Here is a 16824-nt window from a genome sequence, read left to right as displayed (position 1 = left end):
CACATTTAAATTTATAATGTAACACAGCCACACAGTGGAATCTGAAATGCTAAATGGACATGAAACGTCTAGCATTTGGAAACAACACAGAAGCAGCATAAATCAATAGATCCCTCAGCCATCAAGCTAATGCATCAGAACTAATGTATGGAGTATAAGACCAGACGTCCATTTGCTGAATGCCATTATGAGGACGAAGTGGGGAAATAGGTCTCATTGGATTACATGTATTATGGGAACTCATCATAAAGAAACAACCCAGACTGGCCAGGGCAATAATAGTATAGTGCAAAACACGTTTGAATGAACGAAAATGACCATTAAAGTTTAGAGAAAATGTTTTCTGAGGCTGATTTTTGACTAAGAAACTACATTAAAAAAAGAAAAATCCAGGAACAACTAACATCCAACGCTGTACTGTGTCTGCAACAACTGGGTCAGCCATATTTGAGTAGTGCAGGCCTGATTAATCTCTGCCTGGCTGCTGATTAGATGTCCTGGACAAAACCCAAAAGCCTGAATTAGAGACAATTTGACTTTTCCCCCCCTCTCAACTAAAATTCCTTTAAATAAGAAGATCAGGCTTAATAAAAGCAAAGTAAGGGAGTTTTCCAGATTAGCAGAGGACATGCCCTGCTTTTTTTCCCGGATTTTCTCTATTTTCTAGTTTGTTTTCTGCAGAGAGGCTTGATTTCTAGCTGTTGCTGATAGCAACTAGACACTTTTCTACTCATCCGACAAGTGAACAGCCTTTATCCTGTTTTCATCTCAAGCTTACCTTGACTCTTGGGGTCGTCTGAGGCTCCAGCAACATCCTCATATGAGGCGTCGTCTGTGGAGATTCAAAGTTAGCCACTTTCAGAATCAGCCAGCGTTTAAGAAGGCGCAGGAAGCACAAAAGCTGTAGAAAACTATTTACAATAAATCAACTAGCTATAATGGTCTTCACAAAAAAAAAAAAAAAAACAGCTGGTCTTTCATATAAGAAGATATTTGTGCTACCAATATGAATAATTAATGAATGCTGACTAAAGGAAGATTTCAGAAATATCTGAAAGCTATTATACATTTCATATTAAAGAGAAACTAGAATGGGCCAACTCTATAGCTTTTAAAAGGTCAAAACTCAGTCACAAAATTCTTAATGGTGCACCAGTTAAAAAAAAGAAAAAAGATTTTTTTTTTTACCTTTGACCTGAAGCCGGAGCTTAGCTCTGCTGTGCGTCGCAGACGGCAGCGTTAGCACAGCGCAGTCGATGGCGTTGGTGGACAAGGCGAGCTCCTTCATTCGCTGCCCGCTGCGCCTGCTGCTGGCCGCCATGCTGCCGTCTCCGGCCTCGGGTCCGTCCAGGTTGTCCGTGCTGCCCGTCCACTGGGACCCGGACACTCCTGCCACGGCCATGCTCTGTAGCAGGTCGTTCATGGCTGAGTGGACAGATAGAGGGAAGAAGGAAGTTACAGTCTCATCTTATAATAAATGGATCTGTGCAGCTAACAGGACCATTTGGACCCTCTTAGACATTAAACGGAATAACATTATTTACATTTTAGATCTTTAAAAGTGACCCAATTTCCCATAACTATGGCTGGAAAAACAATAGTAAGCCAGTAATAAGCGACAACGCAGCGATCACAACTATGATGTACAACCTGCTTGTAAAAACACTAATTATGAACGATTAGCAGATTAGCATTAAATATGCCGTCACCTGTAGGGTTAGCAATTCAGCTCAGAAAATTGCCTTTTAGTTTAGTTATAAATGTAAACATTTATAACCTAAGTTTTTCCCTTTAAGCTATTAGAAGTGCTTCCTTAAATATTGGTTTAGGAACATTTTTTCCATGATTGGTGTTAATCTGTTCAGACCAAGACTCAAGCATGAGCTGCCTTACTCTGATCTGTTCCTTAAACTTGCAAGCAGGTTTTTTTCGTGTCAAACAGCGCTGTGATCTTACCGCACAAGACAATTCCTTAAGAGGCGCATGCAGGCACATCCAGCCGTTCTACAATCAACCAAAGTGCATAAAGAGAGCAGCGGCACAATCGATCATTCTGGCTCGTCTTAACCTTTTAGCTCGTAGACGTCGCACATTATCTTTGTGCACTTTGCTTATTGAGCCACACGTGATGGTAGAAAGGCGTGAAGGCATGCAGAGCTGCTGAGAGCTGCTGAGAGCTGCAAGCAGCGGATCTGAGTGAAGGCGAGTCCATGTCAGCAGAATAAGATCTGAAATGCAGCGCGCCGACAGAACGAGAGAGCGAGACGGAGAGTGAGACAGAGAGAGAGAGAGAGAGAGAGAACAAAAGGCTCCATTTCAAGTCCTTCATGGTGAGTGTGAGTGATGATCGAGCAGTCGGTGATTCATGCCATAATCCAAGATCGGAGGAAGCAACACAGGCACATGAAAGGCAGACCCACAGTCTTCCCCACTTTATCACCTTAAGAACCCCCCCACCCCCCCTTACCACCACACACAGACGCACACCGCCTTTCATTCTGGATGCGCAAAATGAAAATACTGAGCGCAAAATAAAAGCTGCCACCAAACTGAAGGCCTTTGTCTTGAAATGCAAAACGTGACACTGCAAGAAACACATCAACGTCAGCAGAACGCCCCGAAGGCTTAAGCAGGTGTGTGTGTTTTTTTTCTAGGTCGACAAGCTGAGACACGTATCTGCAAACAGTGGGAACAAAGTGAGGCTACACAAGAGAGGGCTTGAAATACTTGACAGGAAACAGGGGGAGGCATACAGCAGAGAAAGTGATGAGAAGTTGGGTTACAGGGAAAGAGTCGGGGACAACGGATCACTGATGCCATCAGATGCAGAACGAGGACGCTACACTGACTATATGATGAAGTTTTAACTAACTACAAGCTACGGCACGTGTAAGATCAAACAGAAGTGCCACTGCCCCGTTATCAGACTGACATCAGTGATCACTCCCTCTGTTTCTCCTAGAATGACACAAGAGGCACTGGAAAGGCTAAGGCAGCGGCTAACGGAGGGCTTACACATGGAGCGTCGGTAGACGGCCTTGGCTTTGTCTTTGTCCTTGGATCTGTTCCTCATGAAAGGCAACCTTTTTATAGCTGTCGAAGCACAGCCAGAAGCAGACAGACAGACAGATAGACAGACAGACAGGGGAGGGATGGCGACAGAACCAGCCGAGAGAGGAAGAGGAGAGAAAAATAAAGAAAATAGGAGGGCAAAACAGATTGGATGTGGTTAACGTTGGCACAACCGGAGCCAGGGGAGACATGAACAGAGAGCTTAGCCTCAGCTAGACAACTTCAGGCATAAAATACAAGGCTGGATCCAACAGAACCAGATCAGATTGACCCGGATCAGAATATTCAGTCTAAGCAAACACTCTGCCTTTACTAGAAAGTACAGACCATGTGAAATTATGGAGAAATAACCTTTTGGTTTAGCTTGCGTTAAGACAGAAAACATTAGAATACCACATTAAATCTATTCCACTGTACTCTAAATTGACTTATTAAATGTCAATTTCACATTTCTAGTTTGAAAAATCATACAAATCCAAAATGCCCATTTACTTCAATTCCTCTTTAATAAAATGTAAACAGTAGATTAAAGGATCGGCTTGTCCAGGCTTTACAAATCTAACATTTCAACTAAAACATGAACATGGTATTCAGACACACGCTCAACGCTCCGGCAGTCAGCACACATGCAGACGACCTCCTCACGTTCACCATCCTAACCTCTAACCACAACACTGCAGACTCCGGTCCAGGCACGACGTCTCAACACACCACTGTGGACACGGGACCACATCCGGACGAGACGAAGGGGATGGCGAGTATTAAAGGGTGCAGCCGGGTCGCCCAGAAAACACGGGCAACGAGAACACGCAGCGCGTTTTAATCGCACTGGGCTGAATGGATAAAAAACAGTCTGCGCACACAGGGAAACTCATCAGAAAGTTCATTTAGTTCAGTCATTTAAATCAAATTTTTGCACACTGTGGCATATTTCAGGTGCTGATTTCTGTTCATTTTGATTTTTACAGCTGGTTAAAAACTAAAAAAAGTGTAGTTTGTTAGAAGGGTTTGAATATATCTAAGCTCAAAAAACCCATTTACTAGAGACGAGTCAGCAACTGAGACCCATGTCTATGTACTATACATTATATACGGTACACCTGATACTGGGTCAGAGCTTCTTTTGAATGAATCACATAATCAATATGGTTGTTTTAAAAATCCATCAAATCAACTATTATTAAATATACTGTATATAATTATGGTCTCCAGTTCAGCAGACTGGTTGGGTCTAGGAGATCATCTTCCTCTGACAAATACGCCACATAGCGGAGCTTTCTGTCTTTTTTATTTAAGGCAAGTTTTAAAGCGCTGTGATTAATGGCACATGTGAGCTTTTGATTAAAAAACGCACTTTGCACCAGGCGCTTCTTACCACACTCTTTACGCTGCTGCATCATCTGGCTCTTGTATGCATCACCTGTTATTTGTCACATGTTACCTGCTAAGGGAGTGAGCTGTCTTGTCAACACTAGCATAAAGCTATACCCGTTTCTGTCTGTCCTTCCCAAATAAAGAAAAAAAAAAAAGAACCTGACTGCAAGTCTTCCTTCCACTCAACTTTCCATTGGGTACAACACTTCCAGACTATTTGCTGGACAGCTGTCAGGGAATTAGTGTTTGCCTTGATAGTGATGGACATATTTTAACATTTGTGTCAAAAATCCTTTTGTTTTTTTGCAAGATTGAGATTTACCATGAAACTGAATTTGAGGTTTTTATTAGCTGTAAACCTTATTCATCAAAATCAGCTGCAATAAAAACTACTGAACTTACAAAAAGAAAGCAGTTTAATTTTTGACCTAAATTCCTGAAATACATGAACTTTTTGAGGATATTTACATTTTGAAGACCATCTTTACTCTTGATTTGCTACGAGACTTGAACAGAAATCCTCAAGGACATGAATCCACTCCTGTTTCAACAGATGAAGTTCCCTTTCAGAAGATAAGGTAAGCTGCGGTAAAAATGACTGACCCCTTGTAGAGAGTGAGAGCGTATATTTACTGCACCCTTTAATAGTTTTGATGCTGTGATACGAGTGTGATCCTGTCCCTCTTTACAGGTGAACTGCACGTATCAGAAGGTTAACGTACTACAAACTTAGATGGTACTTGGGTTTTTGGAGATGTTAACAGAAGTCGACCTATTAGCTAAGGCATAGCTAGCTTTCAGTGTTAGAAGCACATGAGGTGCACTTGATTCTGCTTAAAAGGATGGCAACCGGAACAAATGATCTACCTAAATAAACTTAATCAAGCATTGAAATAGGATGTTCAAAAGCCCTGAAGGAAACCCACATTTCTGTTTCAACACAAAAAAGGTGCCAATGATTTAGATCGCAATGTATAAAATGAACGCAAAGTTGTACATCGTTACATTCTAGTTGACTATTAGAGTACACTCATTATTCACTATTACAAGTTTGCTCAAATAATGCTCCCTTCAAGTTAAAATTAGTTTAGTTCGTCTGCAGTTTTCTAGACAGTAGCAGAGCAATAATTCTGCTTTTATTTAAGCATTTTCAAAGTAGGTAGCCAAACATTTAATACTAAACTTCAATGTTTTTGCAACTGTATCTATATAAATGTCACAGGCCTTGTGCCATCCTTCAGACACAACGTGCTTGGTATTCAAATACTTTTTCTTGAATGAGATTTAAATTGTGTTTTTTGTGAGAAAACATGCAGACACTTGACCAAATAGCTTCTAAACAAAATACCAAAGCAGGCCCGCCTCTGAACTTTATTCAAACTCTTTTACGATGAATGTATTTTACTAAAGAGGAGAAGAATATTTTGCCAAGTGTGCCGCTAGAAGCTCATTTCTCAGCGAGGTTGATTGCTGTTTGCTTAAAGTCTTAGACCTAGCTGTAAAATAAATGACCTGGCAGTCACGTCGGTTACCATCAAAAGCAGATTCAATAAATCGGGTGCACCTCATGTCGTTCCAAAGCTGAAGTGAAGTGTGGCATCAGAGTTAACCTTGAACCTGCTGCACAGCTCAACTGTAACCTCTATGAGTGACACAGACAATGGACTCACGAAGACATGCCCCGAGAGACATGACAGCTGGGTCATTAGCCCCGCCCACCCTCCCCATCCACGGCATACCATTGGAGGAACCCTGACTTTGGGCATTGGACTGCTGCCCTCTCCTTCCTTTGCACAGAGAGATAAAGAAGCAAAGGCGCTGTTAGGGAATAAAAGACTCACGCAGCCATTTCGCCATACTTTACACATCCACACAAAACGTTTGTGTTCCTGGCCTTAAGTCGTTAGTCAAGAAAGAGTGAATGCGTCCGACAGAGTACTCACTGCTGCTCCTCTTCTGTGTAAGCGCGTCATCTAGCGAGTTGGAACCAGAGCCTATAGATGAGCTGTCCTGGCTGTCGGGAGGAAAGGTGAAAAAAACCTCTCCCAGCTCCGATCGAGAGGGAGTCAGTGTGAGAGAGCGCATCCTCTCCCTCTTCGGCTTGATCAGCTTCTTCATCTTCAGAGTGATCCAGTTCCCACGCCTTTGAGGACAAGTCACGGTGGTGAGATAAAGACAGCGACACGGAGGCAAGTTGGCAAAGAAAAAAAACAGGTTGACAAATCTCTATATGCCGTCACTGAAAAGCCTTTAAAGTAATATTCCTGTTAAGTTACAGAACACAGGGACTGAAGCAAATGCAAATCATAAATATCTGATTAATCTCCCGTGGAAGACGCTGCATTTCTTTTTCCAGAGCTACATCTCCGTAGAGTCAACAATTAGACTGGAGATGATAGTTATGCTGTACTAATACTGTAACTTACTGTATTCTTCTCTGCAGAGTTAATCGCTTTAGACATCAATGTTGCTCTTTACCTGCGTTGAGGTGAAGGATCGTAGAATTTGTACTGGTCCATTATTTTTTCCTCGAGCTTTTCCTTCTGTCTCCTCAGCTCATTCAGCTTGTCTCTAAAGAGAGCAGACAACAGAACTTAGTGAAAACTTTTAAACACCAAAAATACATGAAATTGCAAAAAGAAATTCCTACGTCCACATCCCTTGAACTTTTTCACATTTTCTCACCTGACAACCACAAACTAATGCATTTCATTTGGATTTTTCTTGTGATGTGCACCACTCTGTGTTGGTCTATTTATTAAGGGAAAGACAAATGATACGTAGTTTACCACATTTTAAAAATAAATTAAAAGAAGGAAAAGTTTGACTTGCATTTGTATTCAGCCCACAGAGTAAATACTTTCACTCATGATGGCCATTAAAGCCATTAAAGTCTTTTTAGGTTATGTTGCGGCCAGCTTACCGCATTTAGAGTCTGACTTTTTGGCCTAGTTTTCTCTGCAAAGTAGGTCACACTTAGATTGGATAGAGAGTCTGAACAGCAAGTGTTCAACGGATTCCCTTTGGATTTAGACCTGGACTTTGACTGGACCGTTCTTCGTTGATCTAACCCAAACTTTGTAGGTCTTTGTGTCTGGAAGCAGAACCTCCGCCCCAGCCTGCAGTCATCTGCAGCCTCCAGCAACGTTTTTTCCCATAATTTAACTGTCTTCAGCTTCTCCTTTAACTCTGAGCAGTTTTCACGGCCTGCTGAAGAAAAGCATCCCCACAGCATGATTATCACCATGTTTCATGATGGCCACGGTGTGTTCAGGGTGCTGTGCAGCTAGCTGTCCTTTTTTTCATTTAGCCCTAAAAGTTACAGCTTGGCCTCATCTGAACTTCTTCCAAATGTTTGCCTGTGATGGCTATAAGTAAACTTTTAATAGGAGGTCTTATGACTGTCCCCCAAATGTGTTTTTTTGTTTTGTTTTTACATGAACTTCTTTAAAAAGGGACTTGTCAGTAGATCATCGTACCTGAGATGTGGATCTCTGCAGCTCCTCCACAGTTACCATGGGCCTAGTGGCTTTTTCTCTGATTAACGCTCTCCCTGGCTGGTCAGTCGGTTCAGCTGGACGACCATTCTAGCCTTTCTAGTTACTTATTAAGTGACTTCTGAATGCAACTAGATGTTTTTAGGGATGTCAGATACTTTAATGTGACAAAATGTAAAAAGTCCAAGGAATATGAATGTTTTTGGAAGGCACTGAAAAGAAAAACACATTTACATGTACTGTCTTTGCTCTACGTGGAACAGGTCCTTGCTCTCCATAGTCTGCTCCAAAAGTGTGCGATTCTGCAGCATCAGCGTCTGGATCTGGTCCAACAGATGTCGGTTCTCCTCCTCCAAGTTTCCTTTTAGTTGGCTCAACAACTGAGCCAAACAAAGGAAAGGCTAACTTAAGACGTCATGTTTGGGTATATTTGCTTAAAAACGTTTGGAAAAAGTTGTAAAAGCCTCCAAAAGGAGAGAAGTCTGGTTACCTCACACTGGTTGGTGAGTTTGGTGGAGGTGATGTCTAACTGCTGGTACTGCTCCTTGAGTTTGGAGAACTCAGCTTCTAGCTTGGTCTGCTCCAGCTTTGCACTGTTCAGCTGGCTCTTGATGTTCTTATGATCCACCTGCAGACTCTCGTTGTCCTTCATCAGCTGGCGATAGGCAGTGTTCAGCCTGAAAAGACGGGACGGACTTGGTGTAAATATGTGTTTCAGCCACTCTGAAAACATTTGTGTTACTATTCATTTTCCATTTTTAAATTGCACACTTTTATACACTCAAGTTTGCAAATTTTTACAAAACGTTTGTCACATTTAAAAAATATGAATACAAAGACTGGCCTAATTGTTTTTTTACCATTATGTTCCACAAATCATGAATCACCATGAACTCAATCACGGATTTTGATTGAACACAAAGGTTTATTTCAAAGCCTTTTTGGCATCTAGACCAACCAATAGAAACTACAGCTCTAAATTCATAATACACTTGTTAAATCTGGGCAAGAGCGTCCCACATTAAAATAGATTTAAAACAGTTTGTGATCTGTAAAAGTTTGACCTTGTTTTTAGTAAGTAAGTTGGAAATGTGACCTTGTTAAAAAGCAACTGTCTTAACAAGTGATGTTTGTATCTGTTGTGAAGGGAAAAAGCTGCTTGTTTTATTTTGTTGTGTTCTGTCATGTCCGTGTTTAAGTATCTGTAGAAGCAGTTTTACACACTTCTGCATGTACCAATACAGATTTTTATACCTAAACACTATAAATCAGAAAACAAATTCATCAATTAGCTGGATTTAAAAAGGTAATGTGCAAAACAGAAACTACCTACATACAAATCATTGCAAAATATATTCATTTTGTGAAAAAAAAATTTACTTTAAAAGAAAAAGAAAAACAATGTAGATCTAAAACATCTAGATCTAAACCCATTTCCACATATGGCGAAAAAACCTGACCTGTCGTTTTCCTCTTTGAGCTGTTTGCACTGGTCGGCTGTGGCTTGGTGGTTCTGGTTCTCCTGCGTCATCTTCTCCTGCTGTTCCTTCAGGTTTTTCTCCAGCTCCTCCACTTCTCCCTTTCTTTGCAGGAGCTGCTTGTACCTATATGCATAAAAATACAAACGAGGTAGAAAAATAAATCCAAAGACCTAGAAGTTAGCATCTTATAAGTTCCACCGCTTGGTTTGCCTAAGAAAATTGATCTAGCATTGCTAAGACAGAAGCTCACTTGTCCTCCAGGTCTCTGTGCTGTTGCTCGAGGCTCTTATGGGAGGTCTTCAGGCCACCGTGCTTCCCTATCAGCACCTCAAACTCAGCCGCCTGCCTCTCGTGCAGCGCTGCCAGCTTCTCGTGATCTCGGAGCAGCAGCTCATAGGTCGCCCTCAGCTCCTCTTTGTCTTTCAGCGCTCCCTCTCGCTCTCCCTCCACGCTGTTCTGCTGGCTCTGCAGCTGCGTGTTCTGGGCCATGAGGGCGGCGCTCTGTGAGCTCAGGGTGGAGTTCTCCACCTACAGGACAAAGGCCGAGCAGGAACCGTGTGTTTCATGTGAAGCTGGTGGTAAAAGAGGCCGAAATCTCCACAAACCAAACGTCCAAACACAACGGATAAGTAATTGTGGACTCTGTCTGTAGGGGGCGCTGTGTCTGTGTAGTATAGACGGTTTGCCCAACAGCAGCGCCCTCAGAAATCCCTGCCATCATGCAGCATGCAGTTACATTTAAACAACTGGCTTTCCACACATCCAGCGGCCTACTTGAACGCTCTCCAGGCGCGGTTCGCGACTGCGTAACTCTGCCGCACATTAGTAGAGTTTGAAAAGCTGCCAAACGGTGAGAGCAAACGTAAATCCATAGCAGGGAGCAAAGCCGCTTGGCTGGACAAGACGGGACGGCAGAACTGGGTCGTTTTTAAGGCACGCTCCTGATCCAATCCAACAGCGGCATAATGTAACTAGTATTGCTCAGGATCACATCGAGTGATGCTGAGTTCAGGTCATGTTCACACTTCATTACAAAATTACATTTTAAACTAAATTGCAATTAGCCGATTCTCAATCATTCATCGTTTCATTTTAAAAGTATGCCCAATAAGCAGGTCGTGATGGCAGGAGCCAATTAGCATCCAGATTGTGTCTACATGGTACGTAACATTTAGAGACTGACTTATTCGCTGCACGTCTTTTAACAGGTACATGAAAATTTGACCACATTTCCCCTATTTTAGCTTCCTTACATTGGTTGCCAGTACATTTTAGGATTGATTTTAAAATTCTTTTATTTGTTTTTAAAGCTCTTAATGGCCTTGCCCCTCCCCATCTGTCTGAGCTGCTACATTCTTACACACCCTCCTGTTCCCTCAGGTCAGCTGATCAGTTGCTTCTGAGAGTCCCAAAGACAAAGTGCAAGCTCAGAGGGGATCGTGCTTTTTCTGTGGCAGCTCCTAAGCTATGGAATGATCTGCCTTTGAGCATAAGACAGGCCTCTTCACTTGCTATTTTTAAGTCCCTTCTTAAGACCCATGTTTTTTCTTTGGCTTTTGGCACAATCTGAGAGGTTTCACTTTTTTCTATTGTGTCTGTATACTAATATGTATTTTATATTCGATCCTTTCTATTTTATAGTTACATTGTATTTTATGATTGTGTACAGCACTTTAGTCCTATCGGTGTATAAAGTGCTTCATAAATAAAGTTGGTATAGTATGGCATATAAATGTGTTCAGCTCTCTTCTCTCTTTGCTCACAAACTGCATCCCACCCCCCGTTTCAAATAAATCTGAAATATAGACCAATTAACTAGTGAAGTTTGTTAATATTATTGCGATGCGTTTCTGGTTGCGTGGTGGTTCTACCTGCAGCTTGGCGTTCTGCGTCTGCAGGGCGGTGTTGTTCTCCTGTAAGGAGGCGGTCTGTCTCTGCACCGCCACAATCTGGGCCTGCAGGTTGGAGCTCTGAGTTTCCAGCTGTTTGAGTTGGCTTCTCAGGGCCACCTTCTCAGCCTGCAGCGTGGCATTCTGGGAAAAAACACACGCATGACGTTGAACAATATAGAGAGTTGGAACGAAATGAAAAAACAAACACCTGAGCATTCTGAAATGTTCAGTGAAACTTACATTTCTCTCCACCTCAATCAGTCTGTCTTTGACTTTGAGCAGTTCCCTGGTGGCCTCGTGGCTCTCCTTCTCCCATTTACTGACCGTCTGGGAGTTCTCCCCTCCTTTAGGGGGGGAGCTGTGCACCATCCTTTCCTCCTCCTCTCTCTGGCGAAGTGCCTCATAGTTTTTCTTTACCTGGGGTGAATCAAGTAAGCCGTGATAATGAACACCTAAATTAAATTTAACATCCCCACAGGCCATAGAAATTCTTCCCACATAAATATGGCAGGTTTAATAAATAAAAAATAAGAGTTTATGCCTCCGCTTTGACATTTGAGATGTAAATTGCTGCTGTGGGGCAAATCTGTGGGTTGTTTTCACAAAGTTTACTTTGTAGTTTGCTCCAATTCTTCCCAAAACTACTGTATGAATACTGATATTTTTTTAAAGATCCTAGATTTGCTTGCTTACCGTTTTCATCTCCTGGCGAAGTTGCTGGTTGAGGTTTGAGGACTCCTGCAATCGGGCCTCTAAAGCCGCAATCTTCTCCTCTTTAATCTCCAGAGATGATTTCAAAGTCGATTCCAGTTTGGTTTCAAGGAGCCTAAACCTTAAAAAGGAAAAAAGGTCTAAGAACTTGTGTGTCAAAGAGATAAATGTATTATTGTCCCAATGTCAAGAAAAAAAGATCAATTATCATCTTGCTAAGGATGAGATGATTCTGGCTCAGAACACAGCAGTCAGTAAAATGTGCCACTGCTCTGATTTAAGTAAATAAGTTGGATTTAAACCATCAGAGTTCAGATATAATGCTGTATCTGTGTTTTTGTACCTGTACCTGTCATCCGAGCTCTCATCGTGAAGGAGTCTCTCTTTGTTCAGTCCAATCTTCTCCAGCTCATGAGTAAGTTTCTCTAGGTCATTATTCATCTGCTGAGTCCGCAGTTTCTCGCTTACAAGCTCCTACACACACACACACACACACACACACACACACACACACACACACACACACATACTTTCAGTAATGCTAATTTTTATGTGACCTTTTATTTCATCTGTTTGATGCTTTAAACATGATGCTGAATCTTAACTGTACATTATAAACTCTTCCTCACCTCTCTGAGCGTCAGCAGGGTCTTCTTATCTATACTGGCCTGCTTGACCAGCTCCTTGTTCTCCTTCTCCAGGTCTTTGACTCTCGTGCACGAGTCCCTGAAGAAGATCATCTCCTTGCCCATGGTGCGGTTCTCTTTCTCCAAGGCAGCGATCCGCTGGTTGCTGTCGTCCAGTTTGGAGTCGCGGATCTCGGCCTGTTGCCGCAGCCGCTTGTTCTCCTTCTCCAGGAGCTTCTTATCTTTCTCCAGCTGGGAGCTTTCCAGTTCCAGGGTTTTGTTCTGGGGTGGGACAGTCATTTGACGGGATTACTTTAGGTTAGACACCCTTTTAAATAGAAGTCTGGCTAAATTTGGAAAGAAATTAGGTCAAAAACCAAAAATAAATCTACTGACTAAATCTTCTTGGATGTTTTTGCTCTGAAACCACCAGTCATTTTTGTCAGGAGTTGTCAAAATTAATTTGTTATGTTTCAACAGATATAAAAAGAAACAATCAGTCCATTCATGCTAAAGAAAACTTCATTTGTTTGGTTACCAAACAGGTTACGAGTGCACTTTGGATTTTTCTCCACTTTATGAACACTGACTGTTCTTCCAGCTGATAGCAGAGCATTAGCGTAGTGACCGCTACTACAGCCCACCTCCTGCTCCAGCTGCTCCAGGCGTTTACTTGAGATCTTTAGCTCCTCCAGGTTATGCTGAAGGGTCTGGTTCTCCGTTTCCACCTCTTGCAGCTCTGCCTCCAGCTGTTGGATCTTCTTGCTGCTGTTCTCTAAAGCTTTCTGCAGCCGCTGGTTTTCTGTATCCAGACCTTGGTAGCTCAGCTGGGAGAGGAAAAGTAGAATCAACTACAATCACGCTTGAATTATGGCTGTTATAACAAAGTATCTAACTGAACATTACAGGTGATCTTTGAAATCTTATTTAGATTAAACGATCTCGTTTTAAAAACATCGTGTTGGTCAGTATAGCTTGTAGATTCGACACATTTTTGCCTTATCAGAGTCGATGGGTGAGGGTTACCTTCCAAACCATGAGCCAGAAACAGCTGACATGCTCTATACCAGGGGTCACTAATTAAAAATCAGTGGGGTCCGAATAACAAAAATCAACAACCAGTAAAGGTCCGGACACATTTTTAATTACAATCCGTTACTTCAAACAGTATTTAACACTGAAATAAAATGTTTATGCATCCACCTTTTTCATTGACTTTTTAAACAAAAAAATAACATAAAAATAGAACGTTTTTCTATTTCAAAATCCAAAGTGCTTTTTGCTTTTGCTTTTTTTTCCTAAAAAGTAGCCAGCAGCAGCAACCCTGACTGACACAGCTCATTGGCTAATTTGCATCACGTGCATCCTCGTGCCTGACGCTCCGGAGGGCTTTGCCATATTAACAACAGAAGCGGCGCAAGTGAAGTTAGCACAGGGGTTGAAGCAAAAATAATGTTTGACTGAAAAAAATGTTCTCGCCAGCCCATATATTCCTGGGGCCGTGGACATCATGCCGCATTAGTTGGCTCACTTGCTTAGTGTGCAAAGTCAACTAAATCTGGTACTTATCCATTGAAAATTCCTGTATCTCTGCCACCTTTCAGCTTTAGACCCTTTGCGTCATCCTGGACAGCCTCTCCATCACTTTCCACATCCACATCATCATCTGGGTTACTTTCATCTCTGCAGCATCAAGTTCTTCCTTCACACTGTTGACAAACTGGTCCACAGTCCACTTTACAATCCCAGCTCCCTTTCCTCTCTGTCCTCCAGAAACCCTCCAGAAACTGCAGCTGATTCAGAGGACAGCAGCTTCATCATCATCTACTTCACACCTGTACATCAACTCCACTGGCTCCCTGTCACATTCAATATAAACCAATTCTATGATCATACAAGGCCAACCACAGCCTTAGAAATCCAGGACACATCACCAACACTATGATGACGTCATACATTTTAATTTGACACAGATTGCACATGACAATAATCAGTCTCTGCTTTGCCCGTTATTGTTCACCAATTAATCATTACAGTTTATAAAAAGGCACAATTTACCTTTTATTAAGTTTAATAAAATGGTTATATTTTAGCCCAGTGACTGGAGACCTGTCCTGGATGAACCCTGTGTCCGCGCTCCACTTTAACTTAATAAAAAAAACTCTCTGAGAATTTCCTTTCTCTGGCCTCACCCAGTTAGAACCCGTTCTCCAGTCCATGTTGTAGCTGCAGTTTATTTGTTTTATCTTTTTGATGTAGTTTTCTTAATCTGTAAGCATCAAAATCCTTGTCATTTTATTTAGTGTCCTGGAGCGCAGCTGCTTATCAGGTGAACACTGCTGCATACTGACTGACAGCCGATGAAGCTCTGCCTTCTTTGTTTCAGAACAGCGCAGTTTTTTTTTTTTTTTTTTTTTTTACTTTTTCCCAATCGAACCCAGTCAAATGCCAACCCTTCTTCTTCAAGGGTCATGCTAAATTAGCCTGAGCTAGCGCGTTACTCTTCTTTGTGTTTTAAATAAAACATAACAGCGAATCACGAGGAGATCCCTGGTTGGTCGCCGCGTTTATCAGCGAGGGAATAAACGCTGACAGACGACATGGCCACAGGTGGAAATAATTCATTAATTCACTGCCGGAGCAGATTGACGCTTACCGAGGGAAGTTGTTGTCAGCTGTTGAACTTTCTGACCTGCTGGTTCGCATAAATCCAAAGAAAACCTTTGACCACCGCTACTTTCATTCATACCATCTGTGGCCAGTTTAAAATTCTCTCCCAAAGATTAAAATGATGAACTCCGATAAACCTCAGACTGGCAATGTCCGCTTTGGAAAGACCCGCCCTGCTCTCATTCTGATTGGCTAATGTCCCGGCTCTGCCATGTTTGATTGGTTGAGAGCAGTTTCAGATTAAAACCTTGAATAAAAAGTCTAGACGGGACTATTTGCGCTCAGTTTCCAAATGACGGAAATCTTTAACCCCTGAGTTAGACACTGTCGTCGGACAACATGCAGTAATATATAAATGTTTTAAATCAGGTTGGGTCCGGATTAGCCAGCAGGTGGGTCCGGATCCGGACCGCGGTCCGCTAATCCGTGACCTCTGCTCTATACATTATAAGTAAAACAAAAAGGAGCCATCCTGAGTGTGTAGCAACAGATGAAGGGGGGGTGGGGGGGGGGGGTTGCAGTGTTTAAACAGCAAGGGACAACTTTGATCACAACTTGCTGGCAAAATTAAAGGAGTGAGATTACCCAATTTAGAAGAAACTTATAGAAAGAGTCCTGCAAAAGGCAGAACACATAATTCATTCTTCACATCACCCACTTCATAGTGAATTCAAGCTGCTACCATCAGGGAGATCAATACATCCCAAATCCAGAACAAACAGATGGAAAAACTTTTTTACTAGCCAGGCCACCATTCAGATACATTTTAAAGGTTATCAGGCTTGATTTGTTGTTCAGCCTTATTTAAATGATGATTGCACATGGACGTTTACTCATTTTGTTGTTGCTATATTCATTATGTGATTGTTTCTGTGTGCATGGGTATTGTCTGTTGTCACCTTGAGAATTTCCCTAAGAGGACACAAAGTGATGCCTGATGTCTTATCCTGAACATGGCTGCATCGCTGTCTAGTTTCAGAGGTCCTCATCAGGAGCACCTCCTGAATGTGTGTTAATACCTCTAATCTTTCTGTCTTCTTAGACGAGGCTTTAAGCAGCTCCAAGCTGCGCTTCATCTGGCTCCTCTCGCTCTCCAGCTCCCTGTTCTCGGCTTCCAGCTGAGCGGCCTTTGCCCCCGCCGAGCGCAGAGTCTCAGCTGAGCGGCGAAGCTCCAGGTTCTCCTGTTCCAGCTGGGAGTTCTCTTTTTCCAAAGCCTCTAGCTGGAAAGCCATGTTTTTCAGAGAGTCCAGCTTCTTCTTTAAACGACGGCCCTCGGCCTCCAACTCAGAGTTCTCCTTCTCCAAAGAAGACACCTACACACCAATAAGAGATAAGTGGGAGAGGTAAAGACTCCTCAGGAACCCTGAATCTAAAAATCTACAGTATCATATTTTTCGGACTATAAGCGCACTTAAAATCCTTAATCTCAATTTATGGTGCGCTTATGTTTCAAAAATACACTAGTACCCACACACCACATGAAGATGTATAGATAAACCAA

The 16824-nt window shown here is 42.3% G+C and overlaps 1 protein-coding gene across 10 annotated transcripts in view; it reads right to left on the bottom strand.

Annotated features, from left to right (window-relative positions):
- ccdc88ab (coiled-coil domain containing 88Ab) overlaps nucleotides 1–16824 on the bottom strand; it is a 69497-nt gene that overhangs the window by 6279 nt on the left and 46394 nt on the right. For 7 of the 10 annotated variants that reach the window (XM_012878383.3, XM_036126067.1, XM_021324467.2 and 4 more), the window contains exons 17-33: nucleotides 16343–16636; nucleotides 13298–13480; nucleotides 12657–12935; nucleotides 12377–12501; nucleotides 12010–12148; nucleotides 11557–11733; nucleotides 11296–11457; nucleotides 9675–9952; nucleotides 9404–9547; nucleotides 8434–8620; nucleotides 8178–8323; nucleotides 6925–7017; nucleotides 6390–6589; nucleotides 6186–6233; nucleotides 3016–3093; nucleotides 1189–1425; nucleotides 779–832 (exon numbers count right to left, since the gene is read on the bottom strand). In XM_012878383.3, coding sequence (XP_012733837.2) covers nucleotides 779–832; nucleotides 1189–1425; nucleotides 3016–3093; nucleotides 6186–6233; nucleotides 6390–6589; nucleotides 6925–7017; nucleotides 8178–8323; nucleotides 8434–8620; nucleotides 9404–9547; nucleotides 9675–9952; nucleotides 11296–11457; nucleotides 11557–11733; nucleotides 12010–12148; nucleotides 12377–12501; nucleotides 12657–12935; nucleotides 13298–13480; nucleotides 16343–16636 — 2824 coding nt within the window. The remainder of the gene's footprint in view (nucleotides 1–778; nucleotides 833–1188; nucleotides 1426–3015; nucleotides 3094–6185; nucleotides 6234–6389; nucleotides 6590–6924; nucleotides 7018–8177; nucleotides 8324–8433; nucleotides 8621–9403; nucleotides 9548–9674; nucleotides 9953–11295; nucleotides 11458–11556; nucleotides 11734–12009; nucleotides 12149–12376; nucleotides 12502–12656; nucleotides 12936–13297; nucleotides 13481–16342; nucleotides 16637–16824) is intronic. The other 3 variants (XM_036126066.1, XM_021324462.2, XM_012878384.3) reach the window with 3 other exon arrangements.

The sequence above is a fragment of the Fundulus heteroclitus genome, chromosome 22, assembly GCF_011125445.2.
Source record: "Fundulus heteroclitus isolate FHET01 chromosome 22, MU-UCD_Fhet_4.1, whole genome shotgun sequence".
Lineage (NCBI taxonomy): Eukaryota > Metazoa > Chordata > Actinopteri > Cyprinodontiformes > Fundulidae > Fundulus > Fundulus heteroclitus.
The sequence above is the reverse complement of the archived record's forward strand: the minus strand, read 5'-3'. Positions and strand labels throughout refer to the sequence as shown.